This window comes from Balaenoptera acutorostrata, chromosome 11 (genome assembly GCF_949987535.1).
Source record: "Balaenoptera acutorostrata chromosome 11, mBalAcu1.1, whole genome shotgun sequence".
Taxonomy (NCBI): domain Eukaryota; kingdom Metazoa; phylum Chordata; class Mammalia; order Artiodactyla; family Balaenopteridae; genus Balaenoptera; species Balaenoptera acutorostrata.
Window position 1 is genome coordinate 7,606,676 of NC_080074.1, and position 24,020 is coordinate 7,630,695.

General features: G+C 46.1%; 1 protein-coding gene across 1 annotated transcript; it reads left to right on the plus strand.

Moving 5' to 3' along the window:
* Positions 1-141: 141 nt before the first annotated feature.
* Positions 142-23,617, plus strand: DESI1 (desumoylating isopeptidase 1). The gene is made up of 6 exons (XM_057557375.1): positions 142-461; positions 14,152-14,173; positions 15,303-15,372; positions 18,371-18,480; positions 19,150-19,272; positions 21,034-23,617. The coding sequence occupies exons 1-6, from the start codon at positions 374-376 to the stop codon at positions 21,125-21,127; spliced, it is 507 nt and encodes a 168-aa protein (XP_057413358.1). The 5' UTR covers positions 142-373; the 3' UTR covers positions 21,128-23,617.
* The last annotated feature ends 403 nt before the right edge of the window (positions 23,618-24,020 follow it).

Here is a 24,020-nt window from a genome sequence, read left to right on the forward strand (position 1 = left end):
CCACACCCGTCCCGAACTAACACCACCCCGTCCTCGAAGCCCCGCCCCCTCCTGGGAAACCCCGCCCCTCGCCGCCCGTCAGGACGGTACGTACATGCGCGAGAATGCGTCCCCGCCCGCGTCCCCGCCCCCGCCCCCGCCCAGTCTTCCGCGCGAACCCGGCCGGTCCCCGCTCTGTCACTTCACAGTAGTCGTTGCCGGTGGCGGGTGAGGGGGCGCGAGCAGCGCAGGACGGCCTCTCCCCCGCCCCTCAGGCCGGGCCTGGGCTCGGTCTCCCCGCTCCCTCCGCTCCCCTCCCTCGTTGGGTACGGGAAGGGCCAAGCAGCTGCCGGGTGCCTGAGGGACTTAGGGGCTGCAGCCGCCACGGGTCCCGATGGAGCCGCCGAATCTCTATCCCGTGAAGCTCTACGTGTACGACCTGTCCAAGGGCCTGGCCCGGCGGCTCAGCCCCATCATGCTGGGTGAGGGGCTGGGGGCGGGCGGGAAGGAGGGCGGGAGCCGGGCCGGAGGGTGCCGAGACGGCCGGCCGAGGTGGGGAGGCCTGGGCCATGGCTCAGGGGAAGGCCCAGAGGATGGAGAAGAGCCCCAGTAGAGAAGGTGTGGGTCTGAGGTTTGGGCCCCCGAAGCCCCTCTTGGCCCTCATCACGTTTGAATCCAGGGAGAGGGGATAAAGGAGTCACGCTCTCCCCTAGACTTTCAGAGCCACTTCAGCTGGGAGGTGGAGGAAGCCGGCGCTGGGTCCCCGTGGGTTTCCTGACTCGCTTGGGGAGCCCCCTACACTCCTACCTCGGCGCTGTGGAGGGGAGGTGAAGATGCCTGCCGCGCGGTGCCCCTCGTGGTGAAAGGGACACTGCGGAGGAGAGCCTTCCCTCCGTGCCAAAATGAAACTCTTTGTGCAGTCTCTGGGGTAGGTGGGGAGAGAAAGCTAGAGCTGCACAGGGGCCCAGCCGTTGCCCCCAGGTAGAAGTAAAGTCAGGTCTACTGGAGCCCGAACTCAAGAATTCACCAAGTTCCGCCTGACAGTGCGCTCTTCTCAACAGCTTCTAAGTTAATTGCTTTTGCCCAGGTGGTAAGAAAGCAATTCTGGGGGAGGATTGGATGCTGTTGTGTCAGTAAGGATTAGTAAGGGAAGTATTTCGGTTGTGCTCCATTAAACTACTTAACTGCCAGGAGAGAAAATCAGCCCTAGCTCAGCATAGATCAAACCTCTTTATAACCCAAATACCAAAATGTCTTGTGTAACAGGAATTGTCAGGTTTGTGATTTCAGATGATGTTGGGCAGGAAAGGATTCTGGGAATTGAAAATTGAACAGCTTTGGCAACATCCATTTGAATGGCTAGTATTTCCTGGCTTCTATGGAGACATTAGAGAATGTTTTAGTTCATGTCATGTCTGTGAGACAGGAGGGCAGAGATCAAGTAAGCAAGGCTGCTTTTGAGTTTCAGTGTCCTTGAGTTTCTAATGTGTCTTAGAGGGTTGAACTTAATCTCTTCACCCTGGGGCAATGAGTGATTCCTATATTTGGCTTCAGAATCACCTAGGGTGCTTGTTAAAAATACAGATACCTTCATTTCCAACATATATCGTTTTTTGTTTATTTTTTTAAAATTTATTTATTTTATTTTTGGCTGTGTTGGGTCTTTGTTGCTGTGCACGGACTTTTCTCCAGTTGCGGTGAGCAGGGGCTACTCTTCGTTGCGGTGCGCGGGCTTCTCATTGTGGTGGCTTCTCTTGTTGTGGAGCACGGCATGTGGGATCTTCCCGGACCAGAGCTCGAATCCCGGACCAGGGCTCGAACCCGTGTCCCCTGCATTGGCAGGCAGATTCTTAGCCAGTGTGCCACCAGGGAAGCCCCCAACATATATTGTTAAATGGGAATAGAAAAAATGAAGTTGGAACAGTTCTTTAAATATGCAGTTGTGTGTTTAAAGCAAAGGATACATGGTTGTTTAGGCAAATAATTATCTGGAAGATACATAAGAAAATTGCTGACAGTGGTAGCTTATGAAAAGAGGAACTTAGGGAATTCCCTGGCGGTCCAGTGGTTAGGACTCCATGCTTCCACTGCAGGGGGCACAGGTTCGATCCCTGGTCGGGGAAACTACATGCTGCACAGTGAAAGAAAAAGAAAAGAAAAGAAGAACTTGACACTGGGGACATACATATATATTCTATTCAAAATAAGCAAAGTTTTTTTGGCCACGCCGCGCAGCTTGCGGGATCTTAGTTCCCCAACTAGGGATTGAACCCTCACCCTTGGCAGTGAAAGTGTGGAGTCCTAACCACTGGACCTCCAGGGAATTCCTGCAAAGTTTTATACATATAGATTCTAGAGTCTTATTACACAAGTACTTAATAAGAATCTTTTGGAGTTTTGATCCAGAAATCTGTATTGTTAATAAGCTCCTCGGGTAATTCTTATGTAGCCAATCCATTATTAGAAGCTTGGGCCTAGATCTCCAATTGTTAAAATGAATAAGGCAAATCTGAAAGCAAACTAACAGAGTCACTGTTTGAGGAAGGTGCTAGTCACTAGTACATTACATCAGTCAAGTTCTGACTAAACTTCTTGGAATGGAGCCATTTAGTTAGCTTGGTCATAGTGAGGAGTTACTTAGGTATTTCCTAGACCCATAAATAAAAGCCTCCACCTTTACACTGGATATTTTTTTGTTCTATTATATACTAGTTATTGATTTTAGCTAAAGGGGGCCTTAGGGTCATTGGTTCATGATTCATTCAGCAAACATTGTCTACTACGTGCTAGTCCCAGTGTTAAGCTTAACTGAAAATGATGTGATAAATAAAGATGTTCTCTGTCATCATGGAGCTGTTTAGTGGGGAAGACATTAAAAATAAATAAGCAAATGAAGTAATTACAAATCGTGATAAGTACTAGGTTGTGCAGGAAGCCAACTAGGTGCTGAGACAGAAAATAAGAAGAGAAACCTGGGGCTTCCCTGGTGGCGCAGTGGTTGAGAATCTGCCTGCCGATGCAGGGGACACGGGTTCGAGCCCTGGTCTGGGAAGATCCCACGTGCCGCGGAGCAACTAGGCCCGGGAGCCACAACTACTGAGCCTGCGTGTCTGGAGCCTGTGCTCCGCAACAAGAGAGGCCACGATAGTGAGAGGCCCGCGCACCGCGATGAAGAGTGGCCCCCGCTTGCCGCAACTAGAGAAAGCCCTCGCACAGAAACGAAGACCCAACGCAGCCCAAAATAAAAATAAAATAAAATAAAAATTTAAAAAAAAAAAAAAAAAGAAGAGAGACCTACTTTAAATAAGGGGATCAGAAGTAGTGACTTTTAAGTTGGGAATTAAAGGATGAGGAAGAAGTAGTCACAAGGTGGGTGGTGAGGGAGTTATAATGTTCCAAGCAGAAGGGGGATTAACCTGCCAAGGCCCTCAGGCAAAACAGAGCCTGGCCTGGTCTAGAAGTGGCCTGGCCTTTGTGGAGGTTAGTGGCTGAAGAGGAAGGTGCCATAACTGAAGGTGGAGTACTGGGACTCCCTCCCGCCCCCCAAACCTTTTTTAATAGATGTGAAATCCTAGAAGACCTCAGCCAACGTCATCAGTTTGCCACATCTGATTCCAGTGGTATTTCAGAGAACATCACCTTGCCTGCAAATCTGATTCTCTCTTCTCTATCCCATTTTCTCATATTGCTTTTATGCCTTTTTCAAAACTAATGAATGAAGGGTTATCAAAGCTGGTAATCATTACTTTCTAGAGTTAAAAACTTATGGAAAATGGGCATTGCCTTACAGGTTCATCCTATCCAGACATCACTAACCTTAAAGTTGGGTATGTCCCAGTTCTGTTAGGAGCCATCTATTAATTTCCCATTCCTAAATATATTTGAACCTTTAAAAAATCAATTTGCTTCCTGATTTTTGCAATGAATTCTAGAAGCATATTAATAGCTAGATTTACTGAGTGCTTACCATGTGCCAGACCCTTTTTTTCCTGAGTATGTTCATGTGTTATATTCTTCACCACAAATTTGTGAGATAGGTCCTGTTATTATCTCCATTTTTCATTTGAGGAACCCAAGATATAGGACATTAAGAAATTTGCCCCCCAGGTCATACAGCTGGTAAGTGGCAGAGCTGGGTTATGAATACAGGCAGTCTGACTTCCAGAGCTCATGTTCTCAGGTATTTTGCTATACCACCTTTCCTGTGTAATGTGTTCCTTTATAATTGATGTAAAGTAGGTACCTAGTTCAAGTTTATAAAGGCATCTCTGGCCAAGTGTTTCAAATTTGGATGAGGAAAATAGCTGGATTCAATGTGTATGTGCCATTCATAATCATAGTTTTATGATCATCCCTCCTAGCCTTCATTGTCCTGAACTAGTGTGACCTCATCAGCAGTGCCATCTTATTCTTTTTTTTTTTTTTAAAGGGGGAACTTCATGGGTGGAGTGGCCTGGCTCTTTAGCTAGTTATAGTAACCTCTTATTATGACAGCTCCTCATTGTAAGACCTCCTCACTGTAAGACCATGATGCATGTCATCATTACAGTCCTGATTAGACTAGATAAAGCCCAATGTAATTCCTTTCTCCCCTGAAACAATGTAGACTCCACAGTTTTACCCTGTCCAGTTTTCAGTCTTCTAGAATTGCTTCCCATGAAGGTATTCCTGCTCCACAGTCTTTCGCTCATAATGAAGACAGTCCTGGAATTACCCTTATCGCTCTAATCGAGCAGACAGCCTGATTGTGCTTTTTTTTTCATAGTTACTATTTGCCTAAGATAATTAGCTATTATAATTGTCCTTCAGGTTGTCCTTTTAATAATTTTGGCTGCTCTTTAAATTTCTTGACCTCTTTCTGTGCTAAAGTACATAAAGATTATGGTGGAGGTTTGTTTATTTGTTTAATCGTGGTAAGGGATACTTTCTATTTGTTGATTGTTTTCCGATCTGAAGTTTGTGTGCATGTACGTGTTCCAAGATCACATTTATTTTTCTTTACAAGCCTATCTCAAAATTGTTGTCAGGTTTAAAGACTTAGGCATATGGAATGTGTGTGTGTGTGTGTGTGTGTGTGTGTGTGTGTGTGTGTGTGTGTATGCATTTCTTGGCAGAATGCAATCAAATGAATATTTGAGATTTTACACTGCTCACTTCCTTGCTTAATTCTGTAGTACAAATAGTAATGAAATAAAAGACATGGACTCTGTCCTCGAGGAGTTTAATTAGTTAAAAGTAATGTTGTGCGTATGCAACATTAGATAACAGCACAAAAGAGATTATGATTAGTACTTCCCTAGTGATGCAGTGGTTAAGAATCCACCTGCCAATGCAGGGGACATGGGTTCAAGCCCTGGTCCGGGAAGATCCCACACGCCACAGAGTAACTGAGCCCCTGTGCCACAACTACTGAGCCTGTGCTCTAGAGCCCATGCTCTGCAACAACAGAAGCCACCGCAATGCGAAGCCCGTGCACTGCAACAAAGAGTAGCCCCTGCTCGCCGCAGCTAGAGAAACCCCACATGCAGCAGCAAAGACCCAACGCGGCCAAATAAATAAATAAATAAAGTAAATTTTAAAAAAATAAAAAGTGAATTAAAAAAAAGAGAGAAATTATGATTAGATGCCAAAAAGGGGTGAGTGGTGAAACAATTATTTTAGGCCTTGAAAGATGGGACAGGCCATGGTGGGCTGGATGTGTCAGAAAGACTTAAGCAAGAACCTTGAGCTCCTGGAGGGCAGGAACTCTGACTCCCCTGTGTGTCCCCGGTGGCCTTTCAGAGCTAGTGGTCAGTAAATATTGAATATAGGAATGACTGAGACTTGAACTCAAGCTTAAAGATTAAGTAGAATTTATTTGAATCTGAGGATTTTTTTTAACGTTTTAATGCCATCTATTGTGCTTTGTTTTAGATTTTTTTTGTTCATTGTGTGCACTGTTTTACATCCGTCCAGTGAATTAGTTTAGTAATCATGCAGTTTCTTTCTGGCAAAATGAAAAAACACCAAGCCCTTCGTGATCCTTCTCCTGCTTTTCTCTCCACCCTCACCTGTCTCCACATACTGAACACACTCTACATGAGCCTTTCTCAGCTGGGTTCCACAAGAGAATTAAGCACTAGGAAAAATGATCTGAGTGGCTATTTTCTCATTCTCCCAATAGATTCCTCAGGGCATAATGGCTTAATTCTCTTGCAGAACCACAGTGGAGAAGGACTGTTTCACATGGTAACAGGACTGAACCCGTTCAGTTCTTTTTTACCTCTAGACTTTTCAAAGGCTGTGCCCTCTGCCGGGAATACTTTCTCTCCCCATCTCTTAGCCTGAATAACTTCTGCTTATCCTTGAGGTTTCAACTGAAATGTTACTTCCTACAGGAAACTTTCCCTGTCCCCCACCTCCCAAATCTTGGTCATGTGTCTCTATAATGTGCTGATAACATCCTGTAATCTCCTTTAATAGCATTTATCATTCTATTTTTAAATTGCATGTCTTCTCATCTGTGTTCACTCCCCCAGCCCCAACTAGACTCTAAGCTCCAATGGGGGCAAGAACTCTTGAGTGTATCCCGAGTTTAGCACAGTTACTGGCATTCAGTAAATGCAAACTGAGTAAGTGACAAGATGTTGCAGACCTACCTCAAAGCATTGCTACAAGGCCTGACTAATAACAACAAGCAGTGATTAAGAGGGAACCTTCTGAGTACTGAAATAAAGAACTCACAAATTAGTTATTTTTTTTCGTCTTTTTTTTTTTTAAACATCTTTATTGGAGTATAATTGCTTTACAATGGTGTGTTAGTTTCTGCTTTATAACAAAGTGAATCAGCTACACATATACATATATCCCCATATCTCCGCCCTCTTGCGTCTCCCTCCTACCCTCCCTATCCCACCCCCCTTCTAGGTGGTCACAAAGCACCGAGCTGATCTCCCTATGCTATGCGGCTGCTTCCCACTAGCTATCTATTTTACATTTGGTAGTGTATATATGTCCATGACACTCTCTTACCCTGTCATATCTCACCCCTCCCCCTCCCCATATCCTCAAGTCCATTCTCTAGTAGGTCTGTGTCTTTATTCCCGTCTTGCCACTAGGTTCTTCATGACCTTTTTTTTTTTTCCTTAGATACCATATATATGTGTTAGCATACTGTATTTGTTTCTCTCTTTAAGTCTTTTTTTTTATTCTTTTTTTTTCACACACACACACTGTATTTTATTTTTACAAGAGATAAATAGACTGATACCAAGCATTGTAAATGGATGACCACAACAAAAGCAACAATGATTGCAATTACCAAACATGAAACACACTCATACTATGTCATAATATTGACATTCAGTCCAGTAATCCTCCACTGTAACAGCTCCTTTACTTTGCAGTGAAAATTGATTTGTATAGATGAAAAAAAAAATTAATTACATGGGACTGAGTGAACTGATGAGGATGATTATAATTTTTGTGACTTTGTTTGAATTCAAAAAAAAAAATCCCACAAGGACTCAGAGGCAAAGAATATACAAATCAATTTTCACAAATTAGTTATTTTTGTTCTGAGAAAGAATCCTGTACTGGCTCCAAGAAATCCTAGTGCTAGAGTATTAAGTAGTTTTAAATCTACCCTTTTTTGAGGATTAAAATACCCTCTTAGTTTTTAGCAATGTTTTGTATTTGATTTTGTGATAACCTCTCTACCTAAAGGAGGGGCAACTGCCAATAGGCATTTTTTTTAGCCTATATGCACAGAGGTCCACTTATGTTATAGAAATGTATCCTTTTACCTTTTCCCACATAGATTCGACATTTACCTAGTAGTTCCAGAGAAGAATAAGCTGACTTTTTGAGTTAACCCCTTCACATTGCTGGTAATCTGGCAAGTCAGATTAAAACACTACCAATTAAGAACACTTTGTCAGGGACTTCCCTGGTGGCGCAGTGGTTAAGAATTCACCTGCCAGTGCAGGGGACAGAGGTTCGAGCCCTGGTCCGGGAAGATCCCACATGCCGCAGAGTTGTGGCCCATGCGCCACAACTACTGAGCCTGCACTCTAGAGCCTGCGAGCCACAACTGCTGAAGCCCACATGCCACAACTACTGAAGCCTGCATGCCTAGAGCCTGTGCTCCGCAACAAGAGAAGCCACCGCAGTGAGAAGCCCTCGTGCCGCAACGACGAGTAGCCCCCGCTCTCTGCAACTAGAGAAAGCCTGCGCACAGCAACAGAGACCCAACACAGCCAGATAAATAAATAAATAAAAAGAACACTTTGTCACCGTGGGGTAAAATCTAGGAGGTGAGCTAGGGCTACTTTTGATTTATACTAATGAGCTAATACTGCCTGCCCCTGGAGTCCCAGCAACATCACCCACTTTATGCTTATTAATAGACATTTATTTAGCACCAGCACCAGTATAGCAGGTGCTGATCTTGAGCACAACCCATAACCAGCAGGAATGTCTATATGCACAAGCTCCATTACCTTAATTGATGGGGAGGTAGATGGAGTATTTTCTCCTTGGCTTTTATGTACTGACTTTACTCTTACAATCAGTGGACGGCTGACTAGTGTGGACCTCACTCTACATTCGTTGTTGTTCATGATGAAAAACAGGGCTAATATCCATGTCTTCCATTTGTTTTCTTTTTTGTTTTCTTTTTTCTTTTTGGCTGCGTTGGGTCTTTGTTGCTGCACGCGGGCTTTCTCTGGTTGCGGCGAGCAGGGGCTACTCTTCGTTGCAGTGCGCGGGCTTCACATTGCAGTGGTTTCTCTTGTTGCAGAGCACGGGCTCTAGGCACGTGGGCTTCAGTAGTTGCAGCATGCAGGCTCAGTAGTTGTGGCTTGCAGGCTCTAGAGCACAGGCTCAGTAGTTGTGGCACACGGGCTTAGTTGCTTCGCAGCATGTGGGATCTTCCCGGACCAGGGCTCAAACCCGTGTCCCCTGCATTGGCAGGCAGATTCTTAACCACTGTGCCACCAGGGAAGCCCTTCCATTTATTTTCATGTGCATACCTCATAGGCTTCAAAATCAACGCAACGGACGTGCCAGCAAGCTTAGAGACATGCAGCCATCTGACCCACCCGCTCTTCAGCTTGCTGAGGAAATCCTAGTGGGAAAACAATCTGCTTCTATAGTGTGCTAATATCCACTGAGCCTAATTCACATCCCAAAATGGCCTTGTGCCCCAATTCAATCTCAAACCCCCACCATCTACTCACCTACTGTACCTCAGTCTGGCTGAAAAAATTTTTTAAATCAATTCAGTCCCACTTTACAATGCCTGTCACCCCCAGAGGAGGCCATGACCCTCGCTCTGTCCTCATGAGAACAGGCCACGGGGCAGCCAACCTTAAGTTTCTACCTGAGCTGCTCCAACAAGTACATGGTTATATCCTTTTTTTTTCTGGTCTTTACACTGGACAAACCATGCATCTTTATTTACCTGTTTGAAATGATGTTAATAAATATTTGTTCCACTCTATCATGTAAAGATGTTGTGAGAATAAGGATAACTATGAAGCATTTTAAATTAAGAAAGGATGTAAATCCACTCAATCCATTTTAAATGTTGTTGGCTCCAAGTGTTTGGTAGATGGATTAATAAATGAAAGAATGAATAAATAAGAGGATCTTTTTTCTATAGTTTCTATCACCATTCTATGGATGGATGAGATCTTAAGCATACCTTGATGTAGTTGAATAAGGAGGAAGTATAATGTCCAGCTTACAGAAAAATTTAGTGATCAATACAGAGAATATCAAGCAGAATAAAGTAGGGTTTGTATCCCACAACTTTTGAATTGTTTTTCAGGTGTAAAATAAGTGGCAGGATGGTCTCTGAGGGCTCTCTCCAAACACCCATTATTTTAGTAGGGCTGGGTTTGAACCGGTGCATCTGTACCTGCCACCTGTACACCTGGGTCATTGAACATGGGCATCTGAGAAGGCAGTAGCAGACTCAGGGTGCAATATGCCAGGGTTGCAAAGTCATTTGAGTAACAAGCCAGGGCAGCCAAGATTGGGGTTAAGAACTTTGGCCTCATTAGCACTGTGTGTCAACCACAACAACTGTGCATGTAGCATCTCTGTTCCAGGTTCTTTGCTAGGCGCTAGAATTGCAAAGATGCGTAAGAAACTGCCCTTGTCCTTGAGACAATTATAGTCTAATGAGGGAAAAAGACATGTAAATAGGTAGTTTCTATACCAAGGTACTATGAAAGCAGCCTTAACACTTTCAAATCATGAAGCCTAAAAGAAGAGTTAGTTTTTGTTTGTTTGTTTTTATTTGGCTGCATCGGGTCTTAGTTGCAGGATCTTCGTTGCAGCACGTGGGATCTTCTGTTGCAGCACGTGGGCTTCCTTCTAGTTATGGCGCGCAGGCTCAGTAGCTGTGGCACGGGGGCTCTAGAGCCCGCAGGCTTAGTTGCCCTGCGGCATGTGGGATTTTAGTTCCCCGAACAGGGATCGAACCCAAGTCCCCTGCATTGGAAGGCGGATTCTTAACCACTGGACCACCAGGGAAGCCCCAGAAGAATTAGTTTGTGGGGGGCATATATTATGTGCCGGGCACTGTGCTGGGCCTATTTTGTGTGTCATCTCTTTTAACCTTGGAAATGTTATGAGGTAGACACTATTACTATGCTTTTTTTTTTTTTTTTCTGACAGAATAGGAAACTAAGGTTTAAACAATGCCATCCAGAAAAACTTCCTGCAATGATGGAAATGTTCTAGATCTGCACTGTCCCATCTTTAACTGCTAGCCACATGTGGCTACTGAGTGCTTGAAATGCAGTAGTCAACTGAAGAACTGAATTTGTTCTTTTAATTTTAATAGCCACACGTGGTCAGTGACTACCATACTGGACAGCTCAGGCTTAGAAAATTTCGCAACTTCTACAAGTTCATCTATATGATCTGGGCCTCGATTACCTCTGCTCATCTCCTACTTTTCTCACCCAGTCTAGCCACTCACCCAGTCTAGCCACACTGGCCTCCTTAAGGTCCCTCAGCTACACCTAGCATGTCCTGCCTCTGCATGGCTCCCTCCCTTGCCTCCCTCAGGCCTTTGCTCAAATGACACTTTCTCAAAGAGGCCCACCCTGGGCATCCCTGAAACTCCCAGTGTCTTTTACCCTGCTCTTATTTTTATCACTCATTATTGTTAACCTACTATGATTTATTATGTTTATTATTAGTATGTATTGACTGTCCTATCTCCCCACCCTGTAAATACAATGAAGGAGTTTTTTTTCATCTCCTGTGTTTACTGATGTAAACAAGAATATTGCCTGAAGTATAATAGTCACTTCATAAGCATTAGTTCACTGACTGAACTGATTGGATTCAGACCTGGCCTCAGACTGGATTCAGTTCCACACTAGAACCTGTGTTCTTGTTCACTACACTGTACTTCTTCTCATACAAGTATAGTGTTTTTCCCAAAGTAAATGAGAGCAGGAACAGTCAAGAGAAAGCAATATCGCTTATATGTCTAGTTTCATGCATCATTGCATGTCTCCAAGGAAATGAACAACAAATTGCTGCCATTTAGACAGCAAGCTGTTTTATAAGTGGCAGTCCAGAAGAGCACATCAGCTCTATTTAAAATGCAATGTTAGGGCTTCCCTGGTGGCGCAGTGGTTAAGAACCCGCCTGCCAGGGAAGTCCCTAACGTTGCATTTTATTTATTTATTTTTGGCTGCGTTGGGTCTTCGTTGCTGCACGCAGGCTTTCTCTTGTTGCGGCGAGCGGGGGTTACTCTTCGTTGCGGTGCGCAGGCTTCTCATTGCGGTGGCTCCTCTTGTCGCAGAGCACAGGCTCTAGGCGTGTGGGCTTCAGTAGTTGTGGCTCACGGGCTCTAGAGCGCAGGCTCAGTAGTTGTGGTGCACGGACTTAGTTGCTCCGCAGCATGTGGGATATTCCCGGACCAGGGCTCGAACCCATGTCCCCTGCACTGGCAGGCAGATTCTTAACCACTGCACCACCAGGGAAGCCCCTTCCTTTATCTTTTGAAAATCTTTACCTTTTTCCCTAAGGAGGCTATCATATGTAATATCTCCATTTATCAAACTTCTGTGTACCACACACTGTGATGCTTTATACAGATTATCATTACTGGTTACAACAACTTTGTATTGAAGGAACTGTGGATCAAGTTGAGTAAACTTGCCCAAGATCCACCGCTAGCAAAGGGAAAAAGCTCAGCTCTGAACCTATGCCATATTCTTTTTTTTTTTTTTTTTTTTTTTTAAGGATTTTCTTATTTATTTATTTATTTATTTTTGGCTGTGTTGGGTCTTCGGTTCGTGCGAGGGCTTTCTCCAGTTGCGGCAAGCGGGGGCCACTCTTCATCGCGGTGCAGGGACCGCTCTTCATCGCGGTGCGCGGGCCTCTCTCTATCGCGGCCCCTCCCGTCGCGGGGCACAGGCTCCAGACGCGCAGGCTCAGCAATTGTGGCCCACGGGCCCAGCTGCTCCGCGGCACGTGGGATCTTCCCAGACCAGGGCTCGAACCCGTGTCCCCTGCATTAGCAGGCAGATTCTCAACCACTGCGCCACCAGGGAAGCCCCCTATGCCATATTCTTAACTGCCTCTGATGACACTATGCTGAGCCATCAATAGGTTGTCATGCAGGACCCATGGTTTCTTCTGTCTCTTCCAAAAAAAAGAAAATTAGGCTACTGTTATCTTATTTTAAAAGCTTTCTTACAGTGGCAAAATAGTGCAACTTATGCAAAGGGAGAAGTGTAATCATATCACCTCTCCTTCCACACAGTGCCTAGAGTTTCATCCTTTAGAAAGTCACAGGGCAAACACTGAAGCATTGAAAGTATTCAATTCAGCAATCAATAAACAGTTACCATGAAATTATTACCAAGGGTGAATGAGTGACGTTTGATAATGTTCTCATGTCTTTCACTGCCCTTCCTCTTCATCCTTAGCACTGTTGAGTCTCCCGTGGACTACTGCAAAGGCCTCCTAACTCTCGTCTGCTCTCTCTACTCTCTGCCCTCCAATTCATCTTCTATTCCTATAGTTATCTCTTAGAAGATACAGTTATTTAAAAACATGGATCTGATCAGGGCACTCTACTGCCTAAAAACCTTCAATGCCCCACAGTGTAGGGTAGCCTTCAGTCCAGGTTTGCTCTACTTTGCTCACACCCTTGCCTGCCACTCGTCCTGTTACCACCATCACTGCACCCTCTGCTCTACCCTGCAAGACCTTAGTCTTTTTCACAACTGTGCATTTGCACATACTATTCCCGCTGGCACAAATGTCCATCCCTCCCCCGTTTGTTCACGGTTGAATTGCAGCTCGAGAAGGTAATTCTTTATTATGTTTACCACTATTATGGAGCCTATCAACATTGTGTCTTAGTTATGTGTGTCTCTCTCTTTCCATTTGACTTTGGGCTCCTTGAAGGCAGGACAGTAATCTGTTCATATTTGCATTTCCATACCTCACATCATTTCTGGCATGTAGAGGTGTAGAATACATGTGCATTGACTCTTCAAATGGATGGCATCTGCATTTTGCTCTTTCATTTTCTAAAGGATTTCACCTCACATATGCTCCATGAAGAAGTGGACAATAGTTTTTCTATACTATTTTTAAGATTTTTTTTTCTTTTTTCTTTTTTTTTGCTGTGGACCATTTTTAAAGTCTTTATTGAATTTGTTACAATATTGCTTCTGTTTTTTTATGTTTTGGTTTTTTGGCCATGAGGCATGTGGGATCTTAGCTCCCCAACTAGGGATTGAACCCACATCCCCTGCATTGGAAGGCGAAGTCTTAACCACTGGACCACCAGGGAAGTCCTCTATACTATCGTTTTGCTTTATCTCTGTAGATGAGACAAAGAAATTAAAAAGGCAGAGTTGAGTTGACCCTAAAGGGGAAAGAAAAGCAGACATAAAATTGGGTACCTCTATACCAGTGTTCCATCTTGCATTCTGCTTAAGGATTCTGATTATTTTTTCAGCTTATTTAACACAACATACCATGTCACGACCTAAGGACCTTACTGGAGGAGAATTGCATTCCAAGAAAGTCCCCCAGGAGGTTTATAATGGGTTACTCTGGGTTTGACTGATGTTCTGAATTTACTCCGGCTGGGGGGCCAGTTAGTCTAATCCCAAGTGGTTAAATCTCTTCTTTTTTTCTCCACAGGGAAACAACTGGAAGGCATCTGGTAAGTTGGGTGGGACTCCTTACATTGGCTGGCTTATGAAACCAAATAGCACCCATGCATTTCAGGTTCCAATCTGTGGCTTCCAGTTTGAAACCTAGCTCTCTCAAGTCACAAATCTTCAAGTTCTAAAGCAGTGGTTCCCAGCCAGGAGTTATCAGTGTCTCGAGACTTTTGGGGTGGATGGGTGAAGGCTAGGGATACTGCTATAAACATCCTACAATGTACAGGACACCCCTCCACAATGAAGAATTTTCCAACCAGAAATGTCAGTGGTGCAGAGGTTGAGAAAGCCTGTCCTAAGGAAAGGCGGAATGATGTCATGCACACCCCTGACCAAGCTTTCTAACTATGGAAGTCACGAGTATCCCACATGTCTGTCTTAGAACACATTCTACTTTGGTCTCTCAGACCCATCCCTGTCAGACACAAGGTGGTGGCTGGGCTCAGTTCTATTTCTGAGAAAACCTTAGGTCAGCGTTCTGTCTGGATCCTAGAGCCTGCTGACATGTTGGTTGACCAGAATGACCCTTTGCTTTGTTTGACTCAAACCAAGAAGTAATATGAGCACCTTCACCTGAAATAGTTTCACACTTATCATCTGGTCTTTCTCTCAACATGGTCCAGGTTAACTGCTCCTGTTAGTTTAAAAAGTCTGGGAACACACCTTGGTCTGCAGAGATTTATTTCAGTAATTGATTTGTTAATACTGGGGTGAATCTGTAAGGACTCCTCTCTGCTTACACGATCTACAGCGGTGGTTCTCAACAAGGGACAGTTCTGCCCCCAGGAGACCTTTGGCGATGTCTGGAGACATGTTTGTCGTCACAGCGGAGGCAGGTAATGCTAGTGCCATCTAGTGGGTGAAGGCCAGGATCTGCTGAACATTCTAGAATGCACAGGACAGTCCCCACAACAAAGGATTAGCCAGCCCCAAATGTCAGTAGTGCCAAAGTTGAGAAACTCTGGCCTGTGGTATTTATCTTACCTTTGTTTGGTTAGTTTTATAAAGATGTTGACCTTATAAGTCATATCCTTAGGCAGAAATCACTCTCATTGCAGTGTGGTGTTTGCTTTTTCTCGGACCAGTTTTAAGCTTTCTGGCTTATTCTGCCTCTTCTCTGCGTTGCAGGCACACCTCCATAGTTGTACACAAGGATGAGTTCTTCTTCGGCAGTGGCGGTATCTCCAGCTGTCCACCGGTGAGTGTCTTCCCCCACCCTGTCTGCAGTCTCGGGTTCCCACAGACCAGGAACTTTGTTCTCCTCTATAGTTCTGGCTTCTAGCCCAGTGTATACAGGCCTGTGGCATAGTTCCTCATGGTGACCTTAAGACTCAGCTCAAGAATACCCTTCCCAGATCTTCCAGCTAGCTACCCTCCTCTCTGCTCCCATGGTACTTGTGGTCCCTCTGTGTCACACTGAGCATGTTGTGGTGAAATGGGCTGTTCCTGAGTCTCCAGGGGGAGCCCTGTGTAAGCTCCTTGTAAGCTGAGACTGTCTCATTCTTCGATCACCATCACCAGCTCAGTGCCTTGTGCATGGTATGAACTCAGTCAATGTGAAGCTCAGTCATTGTGAACTATGAGGGCTCTGAGAGGTAAAGTGAATTGCCCAAAGTTACATGGCCAATTACTGCACCAGTACTAACACTCAGGTCTCTCTGACTCCAAAGCCCATGCCCTTTTCCAGAAAATTTCTGTCGGAGCTGTCTAAGGGTCATCACAGGAGGTACTCAAGCAAAGACCAAAAACCATTCTTTTTTTTTTTAAATTTATTTATTTGGCTGCGTTGGGTCTTCGTTGCTGCGTGCAGGCTTTCTCTAGTTGCAGCAAGTAGGGGCTACTCTTTGTTGAGGTGCGTGAACTTCTCATTGCGGTGGCTTCTCTTGTTGCGGAGCACGGACTCTAGGCACGCGGGCTTCAGTAGTTGTGGCATGTGGGCTCTAGAGCGCAGGCTCCGTAGTTGTGGTGCACGGGCTTAGTTGCTCTGCAGCATGTGGGATCTTCCTGGACTGGGGCTCGAACCCGTGTCCCCTGCATTGGCAGGCGGATTCTTAACCACTGTGCCACCAGGGAAGTCCAAACCATGCATTTTGATACTTATAAATGAGAAGTCATTTTTTTTATCTCTTCCTCCCACTGCCCCCACCACCTCCTATAACAAGTCCTTCATTAAGCCCAAGTCTGTTCTACCATGTAAGTGTATCTTAAACCAGTCTAATTCTCTTCATCTCGTCTCATTTTTCCAGAGCTTTCACCTTAATCCAGGCCACCCTCATTTCTAGCCTGGACCACAGCAATTCATCTACTCTTCCTTCTCAGTCAGTTCTCCATACAGGTGGCAAAGTGATTGTTTCAGAATGAAAATCTGATCATGGCATTCCCCTGCTTAAGTCAGTACTCTGCCCGTTGCTCTTGGAATAAAAACAAAAAAGCTCAGCGTAGCCTACAAGGCCCCATCTGATCTGGTCTCGGTCTCTCTCTCTGGGTGGCCTCTTTGCAGGTTGTGCCCTTCCCCACCCCCCTCTTCTCATTCCTTGAACACACCTTGGACATTTAAACCTGTCCTCTGACTTCAGTCTACCTCCCTCATCCTTCATGTGGTTATGCCTCTCCATTCTCCAGATGAACTCAACGTCACTTTCTCAGCCAAGTCTTCTCTGACCCTTCGGACTAGGAAGGTCCCCTGTCTTAAGTACTGACGGCAGTACTTTTTCCAACAAGACCCTATCGCAGCTCGTAATTATACATGGTTTATGGGATTTTTTTGTTTGCCTTCCCTGGTAGACTGTAAGCTCCATGAGGGCAAGAATCTCATTTGTTTTGTCCAATGCCTAGCATTAAGGCCTGGCACATAGTAAGTTCTCAATACATATTTGTCATATGAGTGAATAATAGGGGGTTGAATAATGACCTTTTAGTTTCTTGCAACTCTGACTACAATAATTATCCTGCTCACCATGTTTTCCCCAGTGCCTAGAACAATGTCAGGCACATAGTAGGTGCTCAATAGCTGCTATTGTGTGAATTTATGATCTTTTCAGGGAGCTCTGCTCTGGAGTACTCTCCCTTACTCCTCAGCCCATTCCCAGCTCTCTCCTCTTCAGTGACCCTGTTGCTTTCCCCTTGGCTGGTTTCCCCCAGGACCTCGGTCTCTCCTTGAGTCTGCTATGGCAGTCTGTTAACCCATGGCTGAGACTTTTCTGTAGGCCTTTCGGGGACCATTAACTCCCTTGCCAGGGGAACCCTATCACCTCATTAAATTAGCCTCACAGATAAAAAAGGAACTGAATTGTGGAAATATTTGCCAGCCTGCCAGCTTCCTCACAGTTCTTCACATTTTCCCAGTGTTACAAGGGATATCAAGTGTGTCACAAAAAAAAACTGGCTGCATACATTATGAATATAGGCCTGGAAAGATGGCCTGTCAAGTGTGAGCCATTTCTAGTCGTCCTGTTCTGCCCTCGTGAGTAGGCATGTTGGGGCCAAAGGGAGACTTCAGATTTCGGGTTTCTATCCTTTTATCAACTGAATGAATGGACAGTGTCAGGAGTCTGACCTGCAGGAGACTAAGCTTCCCAGGGCCCCGCCAGAAACAGGACACCTGACTTCTTAGCCATGTTGCTAGCACATGGCGATGGAAAGTCTCCAGGGAGCTCTAAGCCATTATAACCTTGACACAAATAGGAACTAACTCTTGGGCTTCCCTGTGGCTCAGTGGTTAAGAATCCGCCTGCCAATGCAGGGGACACGGGTTCGAGCCCTGGTCTAGGAAGATCCCACATGCCACGGAGCTACTAAGCCCATGCACCATAACTACTGCGCTTGCGCTCTAGAGCCCGCGAGCCACAACTACTGAGCCTGCGTGCCACGACTACTGAAGCCCGCGCACCTAGAGCCTGTGGTCCGCAACAAGAGAAGCCACCGCAATGAGAAGCCCGCCCATCGCAATGAAGAGTAGCCCCGGCTCACCGCAACTAGAGAAAAGCCGGAGCGCAGCAACGAAGACCCAATGCAGCCAAAAATAAATTTAAAAAGTAAATAAATTTAAAAAATAATAATAACTCTTCATCTGCCCTGGGTGCTCTGAGAGTTAAAAGTTGTTGGAACAGAGCATTTGTGGTCTTCCATGGGAAGCCACATGAAAAAATTCAGTGGAGAGAGTGATTTACTGACTTTCTTTGGGTTGGCTTTTTTAGGGAGGGACGTTGCTTGGGCCCCCAGATTCTGTGGTTGATGTGGGGAGCACAGAAGTCACAGAAGAAATCTTCCTGGAGTACCTGTCCTCCCTGGGGGAGTCTCTGTTCCGGTGAGTGGAGACAGGGGTAGTGGTTAGTTGTGTCTGTCTCCCCCACTAGATGATTGACCGCCAGAGGGCAGCCATCAGGTCATTTCCCCCAGAACACTCAGCGCAAGGTCTGACCCGGTATTTGCTGAATAAATATGAAGGGAAAGCAGTTAATCATGACACAAAAAGAGCTCAGCATTGCCTCCAAGGCCACTGTTCCATCCCAGCATATGTACTGCTGAAACTTTTGAGGAAAGGAAGGGCTGTTTATTCCTTCTGATTAAAGTCAGCTGCTGCTATTTCAGCACATGCTGCTCTCCACAGCAGTATTTTATCCTGAAAAGCAAAAACGGGGTTTGTAGAGAGGTTGGGATAAAATACAAACTTGAGCATATTTTCTCTTAAAGAAGCGTTAGTCAATTTGAAGTGTTAAACTCTAACCCTGTAGCTCTGCTTTTGTGAATATAAAGATTCTCCTGAAACTGTGGAGGAGCCAAATGTCTTTATTTCATCCTTCCCTTAAAATGCCCAGAGTGGCAAATCAAGCACTCCTTTTGGAGTGTAAGAGAGGGGAAATCACCGTCCCCAAATTCAGCTGTGCTCACCATTCTGTTACCTGGTTTGAATGGTTTCCCGTACATGGCTGCTGACTTTCATATCTGTTTCCCAAACCTTTCTCACGATGTACAGAGGTGAAGCCTACAACCTCTTTGAACACAACTGTAACACCTTCAGCAACGAAGTGGCACAGTTCCTGACCGGGCGGAAGATCCCTTCTTACATCACCGACCTTCCCTCTGAAGTTCTCTCCACGTAAGTGGCCTCTGTCTCTGTCTCTGCCTTTGAAATCCCCATTCACAGACAGGGCCTCTCCTCTGGCCCACATCTGCCCCCACTGTTCTCAGCAGAATCCTCCCAAGCTGGGTGGGGTGTCATGATGGCAGCTTCTAACATAGAAGGCCACCATTCTTTCTACTCTCGGATGCTCACCTGTGTTACCTTCACCCTCCTTGGAGTTGGACCAACTCTACCCTGACCTGAGTGCAACTGCAGAACTTAGAAACCCAGTTGACACTGGCCCCAGTGTTTGTACAGAGTCCTGGCATCTGTCTTTCCCATTGCACATGAAGCATGCCACTCCCCAGACGTGCCCACTGCCTTTTAAGTCAGAGACGAGCCGAGAGTAGGTCAGAGAATTAGTAGGGTGACTTGTTTTGAAACTGTTGTTCGTCCTTCTTCCCCTGCACCTTGAGTTCTTTGACACCTTCAAAGACAACCTCCTACTTGCCCTCGTACCTCGTAGCGCACAGTCAGCCCTCGGTAGATGTTTTCTTCAAAAACACTGTGTAGCCCCTCCCTCCCTGATGTGGTCCAAGCTTTGTGGGCCATCATCCAGGCACCCCAATGCCATCATACCCCTCCCTCCCTTTGCTGTTGATTGCGTTCAGGCAGCCTCTGCCCACTCTAGGACCAGGTCCATTTGCTGACTCTGACCCAGTTTCTCCTGAACTGGGGACCTGTTCAGCAGGGATCCTGGCAGGTTTAGCAGACTCAGCAAGGTGAGCTGTTCTTCGCGCCCTGGTAGGAGCCCCTCAGGACAAACTCACACAGGAAAGGAGGCTACTGTCTGTGTCGAGCTGGTGAGGAGAGCCCGTGTCCCAGTCCTGGCCCTGCCTTCCTGTTCCTTGGTGGGTGTGTTAAACACCACAGCATTGCTGAAGGATCTAGGTTATTGGGCCCTGAGCAAACCCGAGTAGCTGGAATGTTCTTGCTGTTATTATTTGATGGGTGGGGTTCCTGGACTTGTCGGAATTGGGGTTAGTATTTCTTCATTTCATCAGTTTATGCTTTAGAAAATTTCATTTCCTTTGAATTTGGGGATGGTTTTCAAAAATGGCAGTATCACCGAAGAAAAAGAAAGCCAGTAACTGAGATGTGTTGTGGGCAACCGGATTTAAGGTTGCAGTAATCTTGGAAAGTCTCTAAGACTACAGTATTTGTGGTCTTTTTTCCAGCTAAGCTACTCTGAGAGCGAACTGGGAGCCCTTTATACAGTGGCATTAACAGCTTCTGACCTCCTGCACCTGTCATTTTTCCTGAGTATTCCCTGTACTCCCTAGAAGACCTCAGTTCCCCGAGGAGTCCAATTATGTGCCATCCTCACTTCTGACTTTTTTCTTTTTCATATCCTTTTTCTTTTCCCTCAGCTTCCTCACTTAAACTTTATCTTCTTGTACCATGAGAATTAAAAATACAATTACAGAAAGTACAGAAAGCTCTAGTTCCCAATATGTGACCAACCTTTTCAAACCACAGCTAACCAGGAGGTAAAGGTAGTACGATGGTAGCATTTACTAAAGAGGGGACACCAGGAGTAAAACTGCAGAGCAGCTATGTAGAGATCCCCTCTATGAAAAAGGATGTATGAGGTAGGTGAGAAAATTAAATGACTATAGCGAACTTTTTCCTGGCGTGGCAGTGCTGCTGCACGTGTGGGCAGAGCTGGGCGCCGGCCGGCTGTGTCAGTCTGCATCCAAGAGCCCACTCCAGCTCCCGTGTCTGTTCTCTCTGCAGGCCCTTTGGACAGGCCCTGAGGCCCCTCCTGGACTCCATCCAGATCCAGCCTCCCGGAGGGAGCACAGTGGGCCGACCCAACGGCCAGAGCTAACAGGACTGCATGGGACCGCCCTGCCTCAACAGGGCTTTTCCTTTTTAAACAAAACAAACCCTACCAGATTTCTATTTTATAATTTTACATCGGAGCTAACAACCAGGGAACGGCTTTTTAAATTTCCCAGGGAAGGAGATCATCAGGCTGCATGTAGGACAATGCTGCTAAGAAACAGAACAAAACGCCATCCCTTCTAATAGTATTATACTAATTTATTAAGGCTGTCTTGTCTGTGAGTTCACTTTTGACGCTGCTTCCTAAGCGTCCTCCACACTGGAGAAACAGAGGGGATTTGTTTAAGCAGAAAGCAAGAGACATAGTCTAGGGGAGCCCCAGCCCAGAACCTCTTTCCAGAGAATGCCCACGCTCTACCCAGGTTGCCACCACCTGTGGGACCCAGGTGAGTTTTACATTATCCATGACCTGGAAGCAGTTACTCTCCACCATTAAATGAACCAAAGGATTTGGTGCACATGGGGCCAGTTTCAGGATGATTAACCCAACCTAAGTGAACTCTTTAGCCATGATCTCTCTCACCTTTCCTCTCCTCCCCCAAGCAAGGCCATGGGGCGGGCTCAAGATGGAGGGGGAGTAACAGCAAGTGTCAGGCCAGAGGAAACAGGATAAAGCCATTCCTCCCTCCACCTAGACTGATTGCCAGCCCTCTGACATCAATCTTGGAGAACCTGCTTTGCTGTCTACAGGCTGCATTTCCTCAGTATAGCTGACCTGTCATAGTTAATGAAGGTCTGGAGCAGCAGAGACCTTTTGCCTGCAAGTAATAATGTAGGTTATTTGCGGTCACTGTACCCACCCCACCCAGACCGATATGCAGTGTTCAGCTAGGGACCAAGGGGGAATGATTCCCTGCTCTTGGAAAATATCCCTGATGTAGAAAGAATAATGATGCAGAATCAAGGTGGCAAGAAAATTTAGAGTTATTTCTGATAGGGGTTTTTACCTTATCCTAAATGTGTTTTGAAGGCACGTGTTATTTCTGGTGTCATTCTGACTTTAAAGAAGCAAGGTTGAGGGCATGAGTGGGCATTTTCATGAAGAGCTGCTGCTAAGAGCTTATAGGCAAAGAATAATCTGAAAGTTTCTAATCTGGAGAGGCTTTCATATTCTCTTTCTTCATGTGAACCTCCTTTAACTTGGGAGAGTGAATGTGGAGAAGAACTCAGAGCTGCGTGGTACCTGAGTCCCAGCCCTGGCATCCTCGGGCCCCTCATGCCATGGCTCCTGCCACTTCTCAGACTTGAATTATGTTCTCTTTCCTGGCGTCTGGCCTGCAGCAGTTGCCTTTCCTCACCAAAAAGCTGCTGCTCACCTCTGGCCTCATCTCCTCCCATCTCTGCCATTAGCCATGGCAGTTGGCCTCATCAGGGTCTCAGCTAGAGGACAAGATGTTATTCTGCCTTAGTGTTTGCCTGTGACCTGACCAGGGCACGTCCATGATGACTAGCTGTGATGTCAAGTGACATTTTGGAACTGTTAAGATTGGAAGCCAAACCAGTGAGCACTTTAATTCTTCTCAAGACCCACTGATTTGCCAGTGTGCATGGTAATAATACATTAGAGCAGAAACTATCAGGGGCTGTTATTTAATGTTGACCGACTGGCAGAAGTGGGCCATGGAGAATGGGTTTCAGGCTGGCTTTCTCCTGGGAGGGCAGCATGTGGATCAAGGCCATTGCTCTGCTTCTCAGCTGCTGGGTTTCTCTCCTTTTTCAGCTTGCCTTGCCCAGCCCTCTCTCTCTTCCAGGCTCCTGCTCCAGACCTCCCTGTCCAGGGCACTCAGCCCTGGCCAGAGCATGATGGGCATCACAAACTCCTTCTCTTCTCTCTCCTCCCACATCTAGGCTCCACTGATTTCTCTCCTTCCTGTAGTCACCTCCAGACCCAGGGCTGTACCACAAAGTTAGCCTGAGTGGCTCCCCTGAGAGACTTAGAGTCACTTGGTTCATTGAAAGCCACCCTTCATGTGCAACAGCCACTTGTGCCAATGCCTGTGCCTTAGGGTTTGTGGGGAAGAAGGAGGGATCAATAAGCCGTCTTCTCAGCTCTGCAGGAAGGCAAGCCCTCCCTCCCCCACCCTAGTCCCACCATCACTAACTGGAAACCTGGTCTCAGGCTAGGAACCCCCCTGACCCCATCCTCACATTTCTCTGTCTATCCCAGAGCCTCAGGAGCCTGCTCACTGTGACCAGCTAGCTCCACATGGGCGTGCGCAGGCAAGCAGAGCGAGAAGGAAGATGTGTGTGATTGTATCACACGGGTGGACACCTCTATCGAGGTCTGTTGGTTTAAAGGGACAGGGAAGGAGGAGGAGGGATGAGACTGTCACCCCCTCCCAGAAATAAAGTTTGTACCTTTGAGATTCCTTTTCGCCCTTGAAGTCAAACTAATAATTGTGTCTAGTACGGAGGTGTTTGCTGTTTTTCTTTGGTATTTTTTCTAATGCAATAAACTCATTTCTGCCTGCGGCATCTGGGTAGCGCTTGAAGGTCTGGGTATGCATCCAACATGGAGCAACTCCAGGCCGCTGCTTCATCTGTCTCCCTCTGAGCCTAAGTTTGCTGAGTCTGGCTATGCCGCCTTTTGCTTGGTTGTACGCCTTGTGGATAAGGAGTGTCAATAGCAGAGAAGAATGTATGACTTTCACCATTGGATTATAAAGGTGGGGAAAGGGCCCAGACAGAATTCGACTTGCCCAGGGTCACCTCGTGACTGGGGGTGGAGTAAGACTCAAAGGCCTGATCTGCTGGCCCCAGCTTCTGAGATCTCAGAGGACGTCTGACCTCACCAAGAAGTGTTCACTTCCGGCTTCAGTTTGGCTGTAGGCTGGGTCTGTGGCCCCAGGGATCTCTCCCCACCTTGTTACTATCAC